The 18,760-nt window shown below is 47.8% G+C and overlaps 1 protein-coding gene and 1 long non-coding RNA gene across 10 annotated transcripts in view; one reads left to right on the forward strand and one right to left on the reverse strand.

The window, feature by feature from the left end:
* The window catches only part of WASF3 (WASP family member 3), a 134,035-nt gene that overhangs the window by 41,359 nt on the left and 73,916 nt on the right, over positions 1–18,760 (reverse strand). For 8 of the 9 annotated variants that reach the window (XM_060637490.3, XM_060637488.3, XM_060637491.3 and 5 more), the window contains one exon: positions 3,251–3,393. In XM_060637490.3, the coding sequence (XP_060493473.1) occupies positions 3,251–3,383 (133 nt within the window). In that variant the 5' untranslated portion in view covers positions 3,384–3,393. Of the gene's footprint in view, positions 1–3,250; positions 3,394–11,251; positions 11,339–18,760 lie in introns of those variants that run through there. The other variant, XM_078445137.2, reaches the window with a different exon arrangement.
* Positions 11,453–12,761, forward strand: LOC132682255 (uncharacterized). The gene is made up of 3 exons (XR_009611570.3): positions 11,453–12,059; positions 12,175–12,290; positions 12,627–12,761. It is a non-coding gene; the product is annotated as an uncharacterized LOC132682255 (long non-coding RNA).

Raw genomic sequence — 18,760 nt, forward strand, 5'->3', positions numbered from 1 at the left:
TTCATGCATTCCTAAAACTTCATTTTAAAAATACCTGATGAAGGATTACAAAATTAGAAAATAATATAAAAACGTAATTTTTAAATTCTGATTCTTCCTACCAAGTTTAGATCATAAAAAATTAGATCAAAAAATATCTCCTGTCATATAGTTCGACTCTGTGCAAACCCCCCACAAAACGGAGTCACCCCAAATGGAGCGGTCGTTTATTACACGTGTGAGTGCTAGAGCATCGTCATAGTAAGTGCATATGCTTCCTGTTCTAGGACATCACCGCCAATTATATATGCTTTTAAAATTCCACGCAGGTACCAAGTCGATTTTATTTGCTGTGCGTTGCACCTAGGGGATCCCGAGTGAACAATCACTCATGAATAAATCACTGGTAACCGACAACGTGCTATTCTACTACCAGTAAGTAACTAGGTGTATTAGTTTCCTACAATTACATCCTTGGCGTACGTATCACTATAGTCCCCTTTCCGGAAGTCTCTTTGGGCCGCAAGCATGGATCACGAGGAAGGGGAAGGTAGCGGGTGTGCTCTGAGGATGCCCGACCACCGCCCCCTGAACCGGAGGGAAAGCTCCCCTGCGCAGGTGTAGGGACCAGGTGCTGCCTCCGCCAGGCTGCGACCTGCGGTCTCTCTCCCAGTCAGCTCCCGTTTCTGCCCATGCTTTCGCCTGCCTTCACCAGCTGGCTTCCTCTGCCTTCTCTTAAACTCTGCCCACAACCCCAGCTTCAGCTTGCGGGTGGCCATCACTGCTTCGGTCCTGGGGGACACTTCAGCAGCAGGTCCCATAACAACCTAGCGAGCTCGCCGTGTTTCTTAGGTCAAACTTCCTGCAAGCACAGGGCTGACCCGGCTCATCGTTTCAATGCGGATACACGGTACCAGATTCTCTAGATCACATTGCGAGGGCACACTCCAATCATCATCTCTGGGGGGATTGCTAGCGCCTTGTTTTAAAGCTCCCCAGGTGATTCTAGCAGGGACAGGGCTGGGAGCCACTGGGGCAGCCTAACTAAGGCTGACTGTCCTTGAGGCCGGTCGGTGCCCATCCCTGGGTGGATTAGGTGGGTGCAATGAAACCGAGCGGTCAGAAGTCTGAAAGGGATGTCACTGGGCTAAATCAAGGTTTTGGCAGCGCTACGTTCATCCTGGAGGCCCCAGAGGAGAATCTCTCTCCTGGTCTTTTCCACCTTCCAGAAGTGGCCTGCGTTCCGCGGTTTACGATCTCTTCTGCCATCTTCTAAGCCGGCAACGGCTGATTCAGTCTTTCTCACATCACATCGCTCTGATGTGGGCTGTTCCACCTCCTCCTTCCACGTTTAAAGGAACCCTGGGATTGCACTGGATAATCCAAGCTAACCTCTTTTTTAAGATTAGCTGATCAGCAACCGTCATTTCCCCATCATGTCACATAGCGTATCCACAGGTTCCAAGGATTAAGACGCAGACATTTTAGCGGGGCCATTCTTATTCTGCCTACCATGAGCAGACTATGGGGAACAGAACATAAAACGTGTGGGGTTTACTTACAGACACCATAAACATGACCAACAACTCTATGCTGAGTGTTATTACAGCATGAGATGCAGCCTGACTACTAAAACTTCAACGATTTATGGTGGTTTCCATCTTTTACACTCTCCATCAATAGACATTTCAGCCATAAAAACAAGAGACCAGAGTGTTCTTACAAAAATATTATGAATTCAAACAGAAACACTTCTAGCCTTCGATAATTTACCAGCTATTTTCCTGTAATTATACCAATTTATACATTTTGTCAACAACCGCTACTCAAAATCAATTGTAATTAGTTTAGATTCCAAAAGATATCTATTTTGAAACAGATTTTAAGTAATTTTCAAGTTACTTTTGCCTCAGCCAATGATTATAGATATATGAAAAATACAACAACACTGTACAATTCTTTTAAAGAAAAAATACTTCTCCAGAATGTTTCTTCTTCAAAATTTAAATAAAATTATTTGAGTGTTTTTATTTTTTTTTAATGTTTATTTATTCATTTTGAGAGAGAGAGACAGAGAGAGAGAGAGCAGAGAGAGAGAGACAGCAAGTGAGCACCAGCGGGGGGGGGGGGGGGGGGGGGAGTGAGGGGCACAGAGAGACAGAGAGAGAGAGACAGAGAAAACCCAAGCAGGTTCTGTGCTGTCAGCACAGAGCCGGACACAGGGCTCAAACCCATGAACTGCGAGATCGTGACCGGAACGGATATCAAGGGTCAGACACTTAACCAACTGAGCCCCCAAGGCACCCCAGAAAGTACCTGAATGTTCTTAAAAAGCATATTTCTATGCTTGAGGCTACCAGTAGGTGAAATCATGGAGGATTTTCTAATTATTAACAGAGCTTCTGGAACATTTTACTGTGAAAACCCATCACCCAAATGCGGTGTAAACCATCTAAACCAAAAAGGAGTGGGACAAAGTAAGATAACAAGATCATGATTTAAATGTAAGAGTTAGGGGGAAAACATTCTGACTTCAAGAAACTTTGAAGGAAAATGCATTTTCGTGAATATCTGAGTCTTAAGAAATGAACTATTTCTTAGGTGTTTCACCTTCATATTCAAAATTAAAATAACAGAAAGTCCTTTCTTCCTTATATTTGCTTGCGTTTATATACCTGCACATGTAATACATACACAGTATTGTATATGTAACAGTTTATCTGTTGACCTCAATTTGGAAGTTGGTACCTGCATTTTAGTAAGTGAAAATCAGCAAATCTCACAATTTTTTGGCTTTAATCGTCAATTCACTTGGAGCATTAGTTAATCAACAAATACTTGAGCACCTACTCTGTGCCAGGCATGTTACAAGTGTTAACAAGGTTTTAATTTATCCCGTTAAAAAGAAAAAAATCAGTCCTGTCCAAGCTTAACAAAGTAATTCACATTTTTAAAAAAAGTACCAATCATGTAATCCTCATTTAATAAGAACCGACACTACTTTGAATCCACAATTCAGTCTTATCTAACAATCTGTAAATGGGTCAATTTGAACTTTACATCTTCAGCACGTAAAGTTGGTATCATAAGACCAGTGAGTTATTTCACTCTGGGAAAATCGGGAGGGGGCAGGGTGGGCTCTTTCCTTCAAAGCTGCGGTCTCTTCTTGGGACAAAACTAACGACTGAAGCGAAACCAATGTGCTGACGTTAAAGTTCGTCACATGCCATCGGTAATCAGAAAAAAGTGTTCTAGACAGAAGATGACTTACTTAGACTGCTGAGCTGGCGTATGATAGCAGCAAGGGTACTGTTGGTTACACATTCAAGTTCACTGGTAATCCCCTCCGGCAGGGCTCCCCGGCACAAGTGCCGGGGCTCGATGTTCCTCTTCACTAAAGGCATGGCTCACGATCTGAAAATCAAAAAGACATTTTTTTAAAAGCTCACAGTCACATTTTAAGAAACTTAGAGTTTTCATTATCCTTTCTACGTGAGACAATCAGCTAGAAACACAGCAGATGTCGAATTAATTACATAAAAGTTTATCGATTGCCAAGATATATTTAGCATACAACCCGACTTTTATAGAAAGATAATGTAAGCAAGATTTCCAGTAAAGTATGAATGACTGAATGCATGCATTTATACTTTCCCTCCCTCTCTACTAACATGATGAGAGATCAAAAAGGCATAAGCCCAGAAGTGCTAAGGGCAGGAAAGGACATAGCGGTCCCAAACTGGACAGAGCCTAATCAGATGAAGACACAGACAAGGCCATACCCTGGAGGCCAATGAAGGGAGAAAGGAAGTGAGCCCACTGCCCACCTTCCCCAACAACAGCTCAGGAACAGAAGGTGACACGTATGCATGAAACGGACAGAGGTGGGGGAGGAGGGGATGGCTTCCCAAGTGGGATAAGCTAATGAACTAGATGAACCACAAGGATCCACACGAAGGAATATGACAACAGGAGGACTAGCTTTTAAAAATCCGTTTACAAGTTCCTTCTCCCTTCCTGGGCTGCCTCCACTCCACCCTACCCAGCATGTTTTACTTTCTGGTGAACTCCAGGATTTGGACTTGAGACACAAAGCAGAGCTAAAGGTTGGGGCAGGAAATGCACTGAGACCAGGGGTATTCAATCAAAGTCTACACTGAATGTAAGATGGGGCTTCTCCCCACACCCTCGTTCCCTGGCTGGCTTCTCCACGTGGCTCCCAGAGCCCTGGCAGCCTGGTTTTCACTCCCACCCAAAGAGACCGGGACATCCCTCCCTGGGAATACTGGAAGAGAGATCTACAAACATGGGACACTGGGCCAGGGCTTCCCCCTATGGAAAATGCCGACCGGGTCACCTACCAGTTACACCTGCCAATAATCTCTCCCCGCACAATTCCCACATGGCTTTTAATGCCCCGGACATAAGAACGCACAGTGAAGGATCACCAGACACTTCAGGAAAGCCTTCCCCAATGTGGGGAAACCTGGGAATCCTTTTCACTTCTCTCCACAAAAAGGACATTATAAATAACATGAAATCTCAACATTTTGTTGAAGGAGGCATATAGAGTTTCAAACCTACTACTTAGACAACCAACCTACCGCTCATACAACAGTAGAAAATCCAGTGACTGGGACATAACCGTTATTTTAACAAGATCATCATATTGGCCAGCTTGGAGGTACAGAAACACAAGAGCCTAGGACGTTGGTCAGCGGTCAAACCTGCCCTGAAGTGCCAATCTGAATTCTTGTTATGGGAGACAAGTAACATCCTCTTTGTTTAAACCACCGTAGTTGGGCTTTCTGTTATGTGGTGTGAAACTTATTTCCAACTGGTACAACAACTGAATGGTACGCTGTACCTAAAGATCCTGGAATGTGGTAAGCATATAATAAATCTTTGCCTTTCTTCCTCCTTTCTTTAAGACTTTTGCTCATATATCTAATAAATACTTACAGAGCACCTACCACCCACCCGGCGGTGTAGGAGGTTGACGATCCAATGGGGAGTCAAAGCAGACAAGGAACCCCCCTTCCCATTGAAGCTCTATTCTACGAGGGAGAGAGACATTGACCCGACCGCGCAGGTTAATGAATTCGGGGTTAGAAAATCGTTTGTGGGGTCAGGGTGCTCAGCTGTCTAGAGTGACGGACAAGCTCCTGTGGACGCGGGACCTGAAATCTGAAGGGTGAACAAGGGTCCTGTGTGGTAATGTGGAGAATGAAGCAAAGGAAGGCAAAAGGGGGTGAGAGCTGTAAAGGAAAAGTTCTGTCCAATTATCCAACGTTCAATCGACTATTTCTGCCTTATATCCATGAAGGCGGTCGTTCAACACACTGACCCTATTTTCAGATTCAAATACTACTCCCATTGACGCAGGCGCAATGCCTACAGCACATCTCTTCACCTCTCTGTGCCTGTTTCCTCCTTGTAAAATGGGGAGAATACAGCAGTCCCTACCTTAGAGAGTGCGAATCTAATGAACGATTACATATATTAATCATTTAGAACAGCCTGAAATATAGCAGCACTAAAAAAAATGTGACTGAGAATTAATTTAGTGACATCTTATATGTTGTTATAATGTTAACTATTATTTCTATCATACTAGTAAAAGGAACAGTTTACTAGCCGACGATAAGGCTGAACCACAAAAGATAATATTCGCATAGAAATTATGTGAAAGAAGATGTACACACTCAAGGAAGGAATGCTAAAATATGAAAATTCTAGAGGTCCAAGTCTCAAGGCAAAAAACAGAAGATTTACTGTGAGTTGTCATTTCTTTCTGGAGCCACATTAGAACAACAAGACAGGATGGTAACTAATCACAATAAAATGAACTAGAAAGCCAGAATTTGTCATAAGGGAAAAAGAGAAAACTCATTAACAAACTTAATAAAAGCATAGAGTGTGGGAAAGAAAACTACTGAAAACGGGGACTCACTCCAGGGAAGCGAGAAGGAAATTAAGCAACAAAAACCATGATATCCATAAAGAAGCCCGGAGCGATCGGGGGTGGGGGGTGGAGAGGGATGTGGTGGCAAAAGCTTCTAAGGACGGCACAGATAAGCTAGCAAACCGGATGTTCTAGAAGACTCTGAATTCGCGGGCGGCCTGCTTGTAACGCCGATTTGTGAAAGTGGCCCAAGTGTGAATTAGCTTTTAAATAATTTCTCAAAAGAGGGATTTATGAGAGTTTGGGGTAAATGTAAGATTTAGGAGCTGAAGGCTACGCATATAACAGGCCCCTCCTGCACATTCGTTCTGTGTTCATCCAGGATGAAATGTCACTCTTTACCCCTGTGTTTCAGCCTCTGACATGCCCAGCAACCTTCCCGGTACACCTCCCCCAGCCCACCACCACATCTCTTACGATTTATTCAAACGCATAGAAATCTAATCATCCACGTATCACAGAGGTCCCACCAACATGTCCGAAACACGGCCACAGCTAGGTAATACCTCCCTCCCCTCTTTCCCTGGACTGGGTCCCCAATATCGGATACACCTGCCATTCATCAGGGCATATGTGGGAGCTACCACCGGCTGTCTGTTTCGAGGGAATCTTGAAAACGCGCACAGAATCTTCCCCGTGTTCTCAGTCAGAGGTGCTCAAGGCCCACTCTGATACCCACCCTCCCCACCCACCCCCCCGCCAAAGGCCCTCAGTTTCATATTTAAGACAGCCCCCTCTTGTGTTCACGCAGTGAACTGTTGGCTCAACACGGTGGGTCCCGGGAGGCTCCATGGGTACTGCGGCCTCACCGAAAGGGCTCACCTAGAGGCTTGCTTAAGGTGTTATTAGGGCACCAAAGAAAAAAAGCTTAAGTCTAAGCGGGTGCAGTACCCACATCTTTTATTTCTGCATTCTGATGCTTTGATATCTTGGAGCCAGACGGAGGTCCCTGGAGGCATCGGTCCTCCGGGGATTAGCCAATTCCTAGAGCTGGTAAACTCACCCAGGGGCTCGCCTCTCATATGCAAACCTATCAACCCACAGCCCGCACCTCCTCTATCCGCTCTCACACCCCACACCACCGTCCAACTGCCCCAGTCACCCCAGGACCAGGTGCCAGACAACCGGGGACAACATTACGCCCCAAAGCCTGCTGAAATTACTCAAAGTAGCCAATCCCAAACCTGCTCAGGCTGCCTTATCCATCCTTCCCCACAGAAGCCGCGATAAAGGCTCTCCATGCCAGCTTCCTCTTTCGCTCTGTCTCCAGGTACCCCCCAAACCCGGTGCTTCCCGCCGCGCAGTCCCCTCATCTTGGGATCTGTAACGTTTACCTTATGGTATCACCTCCTGATCTGCCGGCCAGCCCGTATGTCACCTTTTCGATTAGCATACTGTATTTAAAAAAAAATTTTTTTTTTAACGTTTATTTATTTTTGAGACAGAGAGAGACAGAGCATGAACGGGGGAGGGTCAGAGAGAGGGAGACACAGAATCTGAAACAGGCTCCAGGCTCTGAGCTGTCAGCCCAGAGCCCGACGTGGGGCTCGAACTCACGGACCGCGAGATCGTGACCTGAGCCGAAGTCGGACGCTCAACTGACTGAGCCACCCAGGTGCCCCAGCATACTGTATTTTAAGACAACAGGGAAGTCTGAGAAGGATTCCAAGGAAGCAACATGGCAGCGATGTATCTGTGTCCCTGCTTACCATAGCAAGCGAACTGCAGGAGTCTACGTGCCTGGCCCCAGGTAAGGACTCCCTCCCGAAGTGGACTAGAAGCTTTCTGAACTCAGGGACTGAGCCTACAAGTTCTGTGTGTCCCACACCGACTTCCAGGGTCCCCAACACAACCTGAGCGTTGAAAAACCGTCTGCTGGTTACACGCCGACACGTGTAGGCAGACACGTCTCTGTTTGGCCCTCTCCTTGGGCACTGCGTCTGTTGTTGTTCCAGTATTTCAGCCCTAATGAATCCCAGCCTTCACTTCTCACGGTCGTTATATGTCTCTTTGGCACCCCCACACTTGTCTAAACACAAACGATACAACGGGGAGGAAACACTACTCTCCTCTCAACTTTAGAAAAATGGCTTTGTAGTTCCTTCGGAAAGTTCTAATTGCCTAGCAATGACTGTCATGACTTCCCGATTCAGGGTGAAATACCCTAACACGTGAATTTTCCCCCCGCCGGCCTTTATTTTATCTGACACTAATCCAGTTTTGAATACACTGAACGGCAGGGTAGAGGTAAAGGGGAAAACGTTGGGTCACTCATTACTCTTGAAAATGCTCCGCAATGACAAAAACGGACACGTAATGAACTAACCCAATTAGTCACGAACAAATCACTTAAGTATGCCTCTCGATTCCTTCGCCTGAAGAACTAGGATGCATCCGGAGCATTCTTCAAAGTCATCCTGTGCGCTAAGAGAAAAATCAAAGACTGCTAATCATACGTTTATGGATTATTAGAGGTTACGTAAGGTATTGCTATTAAACCTGTAGTTCGCCCAACCTTTCTGGGAAATGTTTCAATTTAGAGACAGACAACCTGGTTCACATAACCGTGAACTAGATTCCAGACGCGGCTGAAAGCAGGCCAGAGCCCTTCCCTGGGAATTCGGAAGTGGGACCCCACACCCAGCTCAGCTGCTGCTCTCTCGAACAGCAGGCATGGGTAACCCCTCTGCCACAGGAAGTGGAGACTGCCACAGTCACGGCCAAGAAATGAGAACGAAGTCCCAGACAAACTGGCAAAGCCAAGAGGCAGACAAGGACACCCCAAGGCTTTGCCCAATCCTCAGAATGCACGGCCAACGAGGAGAGGACACTCCTACCCAACCCCCCACTTCACTGGGCGGGGGGTCAGGCTTGCATCCCGGTCTGATGCCTCTTTCGGCCTCTTCTCGCCTCCTCTCTTTCCTTCCACACCACAGTTCCCGTAACCAAACCCTCGCAGGTACGACCCCATCTTGATGGCTTTCTCTTGAGGACCCAGACAAATAGGAGCGGCTCTGGGAGTGGTTTAAGAAAAACGGGTAGTAATCCAGGGATACGGGCCTCGTGCACAGACCACTGTGCAGGAGAGGAGGCGGCCGTCTTGAAAGGGCAGGCGTGAAGAGTCCTGCCACAAGACTGTGGTTCACCTGCTACGGGACTGAGCCGTAAGTGACCTGGAAACTGTCCGGTGAAAGGAAATGCCACGACAGGAAAAACAGTGTGGACCCGTGGAAGATCCAGAAGGTAAAAAACATCTACAACAACAGCAGGGTTGGCTCGTGGCTGCTAGCCTGCACTGATGGCCTGCGTAAGGGTAATGAGGGACCGAAAGCTGTTAACAAGCCGTTAATGGCTAAGTGAGAGAACACCGGAGCCTTCCTGGTGGGTGTAAACCGGTCCTCATCAGTGACCTGTAGTGACCTGAAATGGAACTGCGGACTGGACTGCGTGACAGCTACGGAGCTCAAGATGTTCGAATGCTCGGTCAGAGCATCCTGTTAGTATGCAGATCCAGGCTGCGGTTTTCAGGGATCCTGAGAACTGGAACACGGACTCCTGACGGATGCCCATGAGGATGCTGGGCGCAAACACTTCCCCACCACCCCCCAGCTCCCTCCGGAAGTGGTCAGCACACCACTGGGGGATGCCGCACAGGCCTCGCCCCCACGGCTGGCAGGTGACCCGCGCGGGCTGCACACGTCCCTCCCCGCGTGCCAACGGGGGAACTGGTGCCGGGCCTGGCGGGGGAGACTGACATCAGGCAGCCCGGGGAGGACCAGCAAGCGGTGGGTGGCTGTGCCCCAGAGACACAAGCTTCGGGGGGAGCGTGGAAGACAAAGCGTGGGAAGGCCCTGGATGTGGCAACTCTGGTGAAGCTTCTAGGGGCGTGGCAGTTGGGGGCATGCTGGGAGAGCCCCTCCTGAGTAAAAGACACATCCACAAAGAAGGAAGTGCAGCGCCCATTCGGCTGGGTCGTGGGGGCAACGCAGCTGGGATGCTGCTCTGGCCCGCAGACCGGGTGGCACAGCGGCTGCCACCTGGGAGTGGGGCCCAGAGCAAGAGGCTTTCTCTGCAGCAGGGCCGGGCTTGGCACAAGCGGCCCGGATGTTTAGGCCGTAGGATCCAGTGACCCTGGATGGTACGGAGGGGTCCGTAGCGGGAACAGGTGCAGTAAGGAGCCCCTGGCAAGCGCCAGATGGAGAATCAAGCGTATCCCCCTGGGATTCTGAAGTAAGGCCACGCCATCACAACAGAGAATGATATGCCCTTTGAGAACAGCTCTTGGCGTGTGCATTACCAGGCCCTGGTAGAGGTCATCAACAGCAAGGGCGGAAGCATCCAAGGCCCCCCCGCCCCCGCCGCCCCACCGGTGAGCTGGGTTTGTAGGTCAACCGGTCCACCAGGGGATGGAAAGGGCACTCCCCAGAATGAGCCAGCGTGGAAGGCACAAGTGACTCCCACGAGCAGCAAGTCCAGACCTCCTCCACGTCCCCCACCACAGCTGCCGGCGCACTCGATGCCCGTGCCCCCGGCGAAACGCCGACTTGTACGTCTAGCGGGCAGAGCGGGGCAGGCACGAGCCTGGATGACAGACAGGTCAGCCTGACGTCAGGGACGAAAGCAAAGAGCGCCCATGGCTCTGTTACAGCAGCAACTGGGGATTGCCCTTGAAGACACCGGAGAGGAAAACCTTCCCGCACGCGGAGGTGCGACACGTCAGTTCACCCCACTTCGTGCGGAAAGGAGACGGAGCCTGAGCTGAAAATCCAGATGCCTGGGCTGCCTGCTGTGTGGTCAGGGGACGAGAAGGAAAAGAACGAGAGCAGCAGGGACAAGGAAGTCTGGATACAAGCATACGGGGCAGGCACTGGGGAGCGGGCACAGTGGGAAGGCTCCTGGATCGTGTCAACCCCCCCCCCTCCCGCCCCCCACGGGAGAGGCGCGGAGTACCGAGTGGGCAAGATCCACGAGGCCGCGGCATCAGATTTGCCCGATGGGATCGCCTCCGTCGCCGCATCTGACCAGGGCCCCCCCTTCACAGCGGGGAGGCTCGGGACTGGACCCAACACGGTGGGTGGTAGGTAACACACACCACACCGTCCAGATGCAGATGCCCCCCCGCCCCGAGTGCCGCAACCGCCTTCTCAAAGCACACGGAAGCACCAGCTCGAGAGACGGTCTGACAGGATGGGTGCCACGCTTCACGATGCGGTCTGCGAGGTCGAAGACCGCTCTGTGGCACCGCGTCCCTAAGAAGGGCAGGCGGGTTCAGGAGCCAGGAGGCGGAAGCTGCCACGACCCACTTACCATCACTGCCAAGAGCCCACTGAGGGGTTCTGCGTTCCTGCCCCTGCCCGCAGGACTCTGGAGGGCCAGGAAGGGCTCATTCCGGCAGGGGCCACGGTCAAGGTCCCAGGGAACTGCAGGTTCTGGCTCCGGGCAGCACCCCGGACCCCTTGGGCCAGGGACCAGAGTCCCCTTGGGGCACAGGAAGCCGACTGTGACCAGGAGGAAGGGCTGCGTTTACACAAAGGGCAGGGAGGAGCACGCGTGCAAGCCAGGCGACACGCATCTTGTTGTCCGCTTCCGGCAGGATCCGGGTACTTGATTACCCACCTTACGTAGCGTGCTCGGTCAGCGCGCGTGCGCGTGTGTGTGCCGCACCTGCCGATTTCCTGGAGCATCTATCTTATCGTTAACTTGTTCCTCACGGTGGGGCTTTCTTCTCCGCACCTCCTTTCAGGAGTTTCCCGACACAGCAACCTTGTGTTTGCTTTGACAGAGACCCTGGCACAGGACGAGGGTTCTAATTTCTCACCGAGAGCTTGGGGTTTTTTATTTCTGGAGCCCCAGGCAGATGGCAAGCCATTTCTCAAGGCTGGCGAGCCGTTCTTCCACCCAATTTTTAAGGGATCTGACAACCCTCTGAAAATCACAGTGTTCATTTGAGGCTCCAGTTCCAGCTCGCTGCCTCAGGCTGGCCGGACACACGTTTCTGTACCATGGGCAGCATCAGAACCTAGCCTCCAGCACCTGTTCTGGTGTCCTTTCCCCTCTCGACCCCCTTGGGTTCTAACACCCGTGGACAGGCCGCCAACGTGTTCTTTCCAACAAGGCAAGGTTAAAAAAAAAAAAAACAACACATAAATTCACAGACACACAGTCAGCTATACTTTACCCAGCAGCTGTACGTGTCCACAGAAACTCACATGGCTAATTTCACTTCGTAGATGTCTCCTATGAGGACTCTCTTAACCCCCCCAGCCTCTCCATCACTGTATCACATCACGTTTCACTGTTCCTATAACCCTCTCCATTGTGGTCCTCAAATGTGGAACGAGAAAGGGTGAGTACAACGATCGGACAATTATAGTGAAAAACTGAAAGGATCGGTGACCAGCAGAGAATAATATGGGTAAAGTGGGTAACAATAGGGAAGACAATGTCGAATATAGAGCAAAAACGTATTCTTTACTCCAATTTATGAACTGCATTAACAAATTAACCCTGAGTCCCTGTGTGTGCTGATTACACCTTCCCTGCCTTCCTTACAGCTCACATGAAAATGTGTGGTAGGCAAAAAAAAGAAGTAACATACTGATGGTATTATTAAATTTTAATATTAATCTAACATTCATTCCTAAAGTAAGAGACTTAATTATTTCCCTCTAATTTTATTTAGTGTCCAATTAGTCTACACCTGAATTTCTCCTGCAACTTGACTTACTATGGCAGCTGAATGTCCAAACACTGGCATTTCACTTCCCGGAGTGGTAATCTTCTAACTAAAGTCAAATGATTAAAGAATTTCAAGTAATATCAGTGTGCTTTCTACTTAAAGGCAACTTGTCTCTCTTCCAATAAGTTATCTAACATCTTTTTTAAAATTCCATACACTGGGGCGCCTGGGTGGCTCAGTCAGTTAAGCGTCCGACTTCAGCCCAGGTCATGATCTCACAGCGCATGAGTTCAAGCCCCACGATGGGCTCTGTGCTGACAGCTCACAGCCTGGAACCTGCTTTGGATTCTGTGTCTCCCTCTCTCTCTGCCCTTCCCCCACTCATGCTCGCTCTCTCTGTCCCTCTCTTTCAAAAATAAACATACATTTAAAAAAATACATAAAATGAAATTCCGTATTATAAAACTCTGAAGTCTTCCTATAGAATGATTAATTGGAATGTCTTTTCTAAAAAGGTTACAAAAGCAATTCAACAAATGTTTAAAAACGGTGTGAAGTTCTCATAGTGTCCCTTTTCCCAACCATTCCCGTCCACACCACCCGGGATGAGCTGTCATCTCAGCAATCTAAGTCACTGGTGGATCTTTCCAGATCACTTACTGTTACCGATTTTCAGTTTAATTTCACTGTATTCAGAAGACATAATTTGTATGGACTTGTCTAAATTTGTTGAGACGTGTCTTATGGCCCAAAGCATGATTTGTCTTGGTGAGCATTCCACACGTATGTCTTGGCGAACAGACGTGCGTTCAGCTGTGGTGACTGATGAGGATGATGTTGTGATCTTCTATTTTCTTAACTAATTCTTAGTACGCTTGTTCCCTGAATCCCTGAGAGGAGGTTTGAGGCTGCCCACAGTAATAGATTTGTCCATTTCTCCCTGGCGTTCTATCAGTTTTTATGTATTTTGAAGGTCTGTTGTTGAATCTACACATACATTTCAGATCATCACGTCTTCCTGGTGAAATAAACCCCTTGTCCTTATGTAACGTTCCCTTCACCCCCGAGCTTGATCGCCGTCTCAAAGTCTACTTCAGTCATCCCTTCTTTTGACCAGTGTTTATGCAATGTAAGTTCTTCCTTTCAATTTTAACCTTTCCGTGTCTTTACAGTAGGTTTGAGACAGCATGCGGTTTGGTCTTGCTTTTCTGTCCAAAATGACGATTTCTGTCTTTTAATTGGTGTGGTTAGGTCATGTACTTTCTTTCAAGTGTAATGATCAGGTAGAATTTAAGCCTTCTTGCCAGTGGTCTTCTATGTTCTGCATTTTGCTCCATTTTGCCATCTTTCTGTCCTCTAATAATTATTTTTCTGATGTCTCATCTCCATAACTGGCTTTTACTCACTTTTAACTTTTCTAAAGTGGTTTCCCTACCGTCTTACAATCTATGTGTAATCATGGCCTACCTTCAACTACTACTAAACTACATCGTGCATCGTGTGTGAACATTGGCTGTAACCTCAGAAGGGCGCATTTTTGTCTTCTTTCTCCAATGCTGATACGTTCATGTTCACCCTCATTTTTCACCATATCAGGGTCTATTCGTTTCTCTGTGTAGATCCAGACTGCCATCTGGCACCCCTTCTGCCTAAAGAACTTCTTTCAACATTTCTTGTGGGGCAGATATCCTAGAAAAAAAAAAAAAAAAATTCCCTCGGCTTCTGTTTGTCTTAAAAAGTCTTCACATGGTCCTTTTTTTTTTTTTTTTTAAGAGATTTTTGATGGGTATAGAAATTTGGGTTGCCAAAATTTAGGGTTTTTTATTTTGTCTTTTGATACTTTACAGATGTTATTCCACTATTATCTTTGCTCCTCCATTTGTAATGTTCATTCTCCCTATGGCTGCCTTTAAGATATTCCTGTTTATCTTTGGTATTTCAGCAGCTTGGTTCTTGTGTTTATAGAACTGGAGGGGGGGGTTCACATTTCTTGCTCTCTGAAATTGTTGGGTTTGTATGTATTTCCTTATTTAATTTTTTTTTTTTTTTTTTTTGCTTCCATCAATTTTGGATAATTCTCAGCAACTCTTCAAGTATTTTTTTTTAAGTGGTGTTCTTTTCAAAGAATATTTATGTTTGGGGAGCCTGGGCGGCTCAGTCGGTTAAGCGTCCGACTTCGGCTCACAGTCTGTGAGTTCGAGCCCCACCTTGGGCTCTGTGCTGACAGCTCAGAACCTGGAGCCTGCTTTGGATTGTGTCTCCCTCTCTCTCTGCCCTTCCCCTGCTCATGCTCTGTCTCTCTCTGTCTCAAAAATAAGTAAAAACGTTAAAAAAACATTGAAAAAAGAGAATATTTATGTCTTTATTTTGAGAGAGAGAGAGAGAGAAAGCATGAGCTTTCACAAACACAGAGGATACCGCAGAACACCCAAGAAGTATGGAACAATATCAGTAGTGTAACATACTTGTAATTGGAAATCCAAAAGGAAAAGAAAGAAAGTATTATCCAGGGAAAATACTGGAGGGGCGCCTGGGTGCCTCAGTCAGTTAAGTTTCCAACTCTTGATTTTGACTCAGGTCATGATCGCACGGTTCATGGGGTTCATGGGATCCAGCCCCACCTCGGGCTCTGATCTGACAGCGTGGAGTCTGTTTGGGACTCTCTCTCTTCCTCCTGTCTCTCTGCACCTCCCCCTCATGGGGGAGGCAAAGGGACCGGAAATGAAGGGAAATGGAAATCAATCATGCTTACGTGATGAAACCTCATTAAAAATCCCCAAACTATGGGGTGTGGAGATCTCCCAGGTTGGTGAACACATTCATGTACCAGGAGGGTGGCAAATCTCAACTCTGTGGGAATTGGGGACGGAAGCTCTGGTCCCTGGGACCCTTCGAGACCTCATCCCATGTACTTCTTCATCTGGCTGTTCACATTTACCTGGGTCCTGGGGGCTTTGCTGCCCTCCCAGCAACTTCTGTGTCAAAGGAGAGAAGGAGCAGAATAACGGACCTTACAGCCTACCAGTCCCCCAGTACTACCATCCCCCGCATGGCCGCACCACCAGTGGGGTCCTGTCTAGTCCCTCTTCTTTCTTACCAGTGCCTGGTGGAGGCCTGCAGAAAACAGCTTGCGAGTGTGAACCCCCCTTGTATCTAGGCTCCTGGTTATTCGAACGGATGTGTTCACTCACACTCAACCTTTAAGAGCTCCTTTTAGCCACTTTGATGGTGGTCACCTGTCCCCCCGTCCCATGCTCTACAAAACACAAAACAGTTTAAGAGTCCTGCTCTCCTCAGGAGGGCTTGCTACTCTTTATAATTCAAGATAAGTTATTACTTTATAGATCATCTGGCTTCTCTCTCTTACTGATGGAAGCAATGCTCATTTCCAACTTTTTATATCGTTAACTGGAAAAGAAACTCTCTGGCAGCATGGTAAGGACAAGATGAACACATCAGCTTCCTCTTTTGTTAAGACTTGAAACGGCTAACTATATTCACAAAGGGACAAGAAAGCAAACGGACATTCTTGAGGAGTGGCCATCTGAGGGTACTCTAAGTATCTGTGTGCGCAGACCCCAAAGTGAGCAAACTGTTTTGGAAACAAAGGAGTAACACTACCATAGGAGTACAGACAATAGCTTTCATGCGTGGAACATACTGCCATGGGGAGTATAAATTAAATTGAAACCCACAACTGTGATCATTCCCCAGCTTATTCCACAATCGTAGGAAGGGCTGACCGGATGCAGAGTAACTTCTAGTAACTGCATTAAGTCTTTAGGACAGATTTTAAAACCGTATTACTGAGCGTTAGAGTTAAGTGTACAAAACTGAACCAACAGGCTTCGTGACAGGTTCCCTTCTCCACTCCGCAGCCACAAAGACAATCCTGGGAGTTCTGAGAGCACGCACGGCCTGCAGAACTTGACGGTGTTAATGATTCTGTCTTTTCTATTCTGGATGCGCCAGTAACCTTGGCTCTGACTGCCGCGTGCCAGGCAATCAGTGCCACGCGAGGCAGAGCCAAATCACACCGTTCGGGCGATACACACACGCCAAACTCAACGTGTGCGTGCCGCCCGTGTCTGGCTTTTCAATCACGCTGACTTGTATGTATGAGATTCGTACCCCAGAGCGATCTAAGCAGGAGTGGTCCTGTCTCCACGCTCGTACAGAACTAAGTGACACACTGCTTCCAAGCCCCTGCTCTCACCTCCCACCAACACTGCCCACCGGGCCCTGTCGATTCCGAAGAGCAAGGGCCATGTGTGTGCGCCCTCGTTTCACGGCACGCTGCCTGCCTACTGACAGTCCCCGAAGGCATTTCCCACTAATGTTACATTCCCAAGGCCGAAGGAAGAGCCCAGGATTCCTCAACTCCCAACCTGTGACATTATCTTCTAGACCTTTAGTGCGTTTTTATTATTCTTTAGCCAGTGGGAATATGAAGAACAGACGAAAATAAGAGTCCCTTTCCTCAAAAAATTAATGGTTTAGTGAGAGACCCAGGCATATAAATTAAGTTACAACCCAGTGTGACAAGCCCTACGTTATAGGTATTTCTCACACCCGGGCAACTAAATTTAAACACAACTGGCAGGATTCAGCAGCAGGGCGGTGGGGAGGAGGGAGCCCCGCATCACAGGCCTGTAGCGCCATGCCCGGCACGCAGGAGCCGCTACTCAACAAGCATTAGCGGACGAACAGAGGTCTTACTCCAGGTCCGTGGGAGGCATCGCATTATTTTTAAAAACTGCCAAGCAGCCGCAACAAGCAAGCATCCGGGGAGCAACAGGAGACCCAGGTCTGCCGAATAACACGATGTACCTGAAACGTGTGTCCCGTACCTATTGTTGGAGGACATTCTGAGGTACAGAGTGATCCTTTGCCTTTTGTGGGCTACAAAAAGGCACCAAAAGACACTTCAGGTGGAAGCTGATATCTGGTTCGCACTGAAAAAGCAGAGATCAGATGTCCAGGTTGAGATTTCTCCCCACCAACGCTCTCCCCATTGGCTCCTGTCTTGCAGTTTCTCTGCTTCGGGGAGAAACCTCAAAGCCAGTACAGGTGACAAAAAGCAATTTATCGTAAGTGAGAATATAGAGAACAGAGTGGGGACCCTGGCAAAGAACAATCACTAAGAAAAATCCTTAGGTCCCTCTCCTCTCTTTTCTCTCCTGGTTATTGTGGGGAAGAGTGATGAGTGCCCCCCCCCCCACCAAAAAAAAAGAAAAGGAAAAAAAAAAGTCTCTGTTCTAGAACCTTCCACCATTTATTTCTATTTAGCTACACTTAGCTGAACTGATTCTTATGCTCTGTTTTATGTCCTTCCTTAGTCTGGATTTTTTTTTATTTAAATAAATTACTAAGTTCCTATTAGATATGAAATGTTTTTAAAGCATATACGTCTTGGGGCACCTGGGTGGCTCAGTCGATTGGGTGTCCAACTTCAGCATGATCTCACAGTTCATGAGTTCGAGCCCTGCATCAGGCCCTGTGCTGACAGCTCAGAGCCTGGAGCCTGCTTCAGATTCTGTGTCTCCCTCTCTCTCTACCCTTCCCCTGCTCATGCTCTCTCTCTCTCAAAAACAAACATTTAAAAATAATAATAGGAGCGCCTGGGTGGCTCAGTCAGTTAAGTAGCTTACTTTGGCTCAGGTCATGATCTCGCAGTTCCTGAGTTAAAGCCCCACAACGGGCTCTGTGCTGACGGCTCTGAGCCCGGAGCCTGCTTCAGATTCCGTGTCTCCCTCTCTCTCTGCCCCTCCCCTGCTGGCGTGCTCACTCGCTCCCTCTCTCTCTCTCAAGAATAAACATTAAAAAATTAAAAATAAATAATTAAAATAAAATAAAAAATAAAATAAAATATGTCTTCTGCTTCCAAGTCCATAATGGCCCTGGCGTCCATACAACCAGATACTCAGTATATCTGGGACTAGAGAATATATTTTATATTGGAGCCTACGCCTGTCTTCTATTTCTTTGTTGTGCATACAAATTTATCCCCATGCATGTTACTACTCTAGGAACCTCGAAGATGCTTTCGCCAGACACTATTTTCCTTCCTTGTTTTGACCAGCCCAACAAAACCTGCTCTTTATTAAAATAAACTTTTGGTGGATGAATGGAACCTG

Source organism: Panthera onca, chromosome A1 (genome assembly GCF_046562875.1).
Source record: "Panthera onca isolate mPanOnc1 chromosome A1, mPanOnc1 haplotype 2, whole genome shotgun sequence".
Taxonomy (NCBI): domain Eukaryota; kingdom Metazoa; phylum Chordata; class Mammalia; order Carnivora; family Felidae; genus Panthera; species Panthera onca.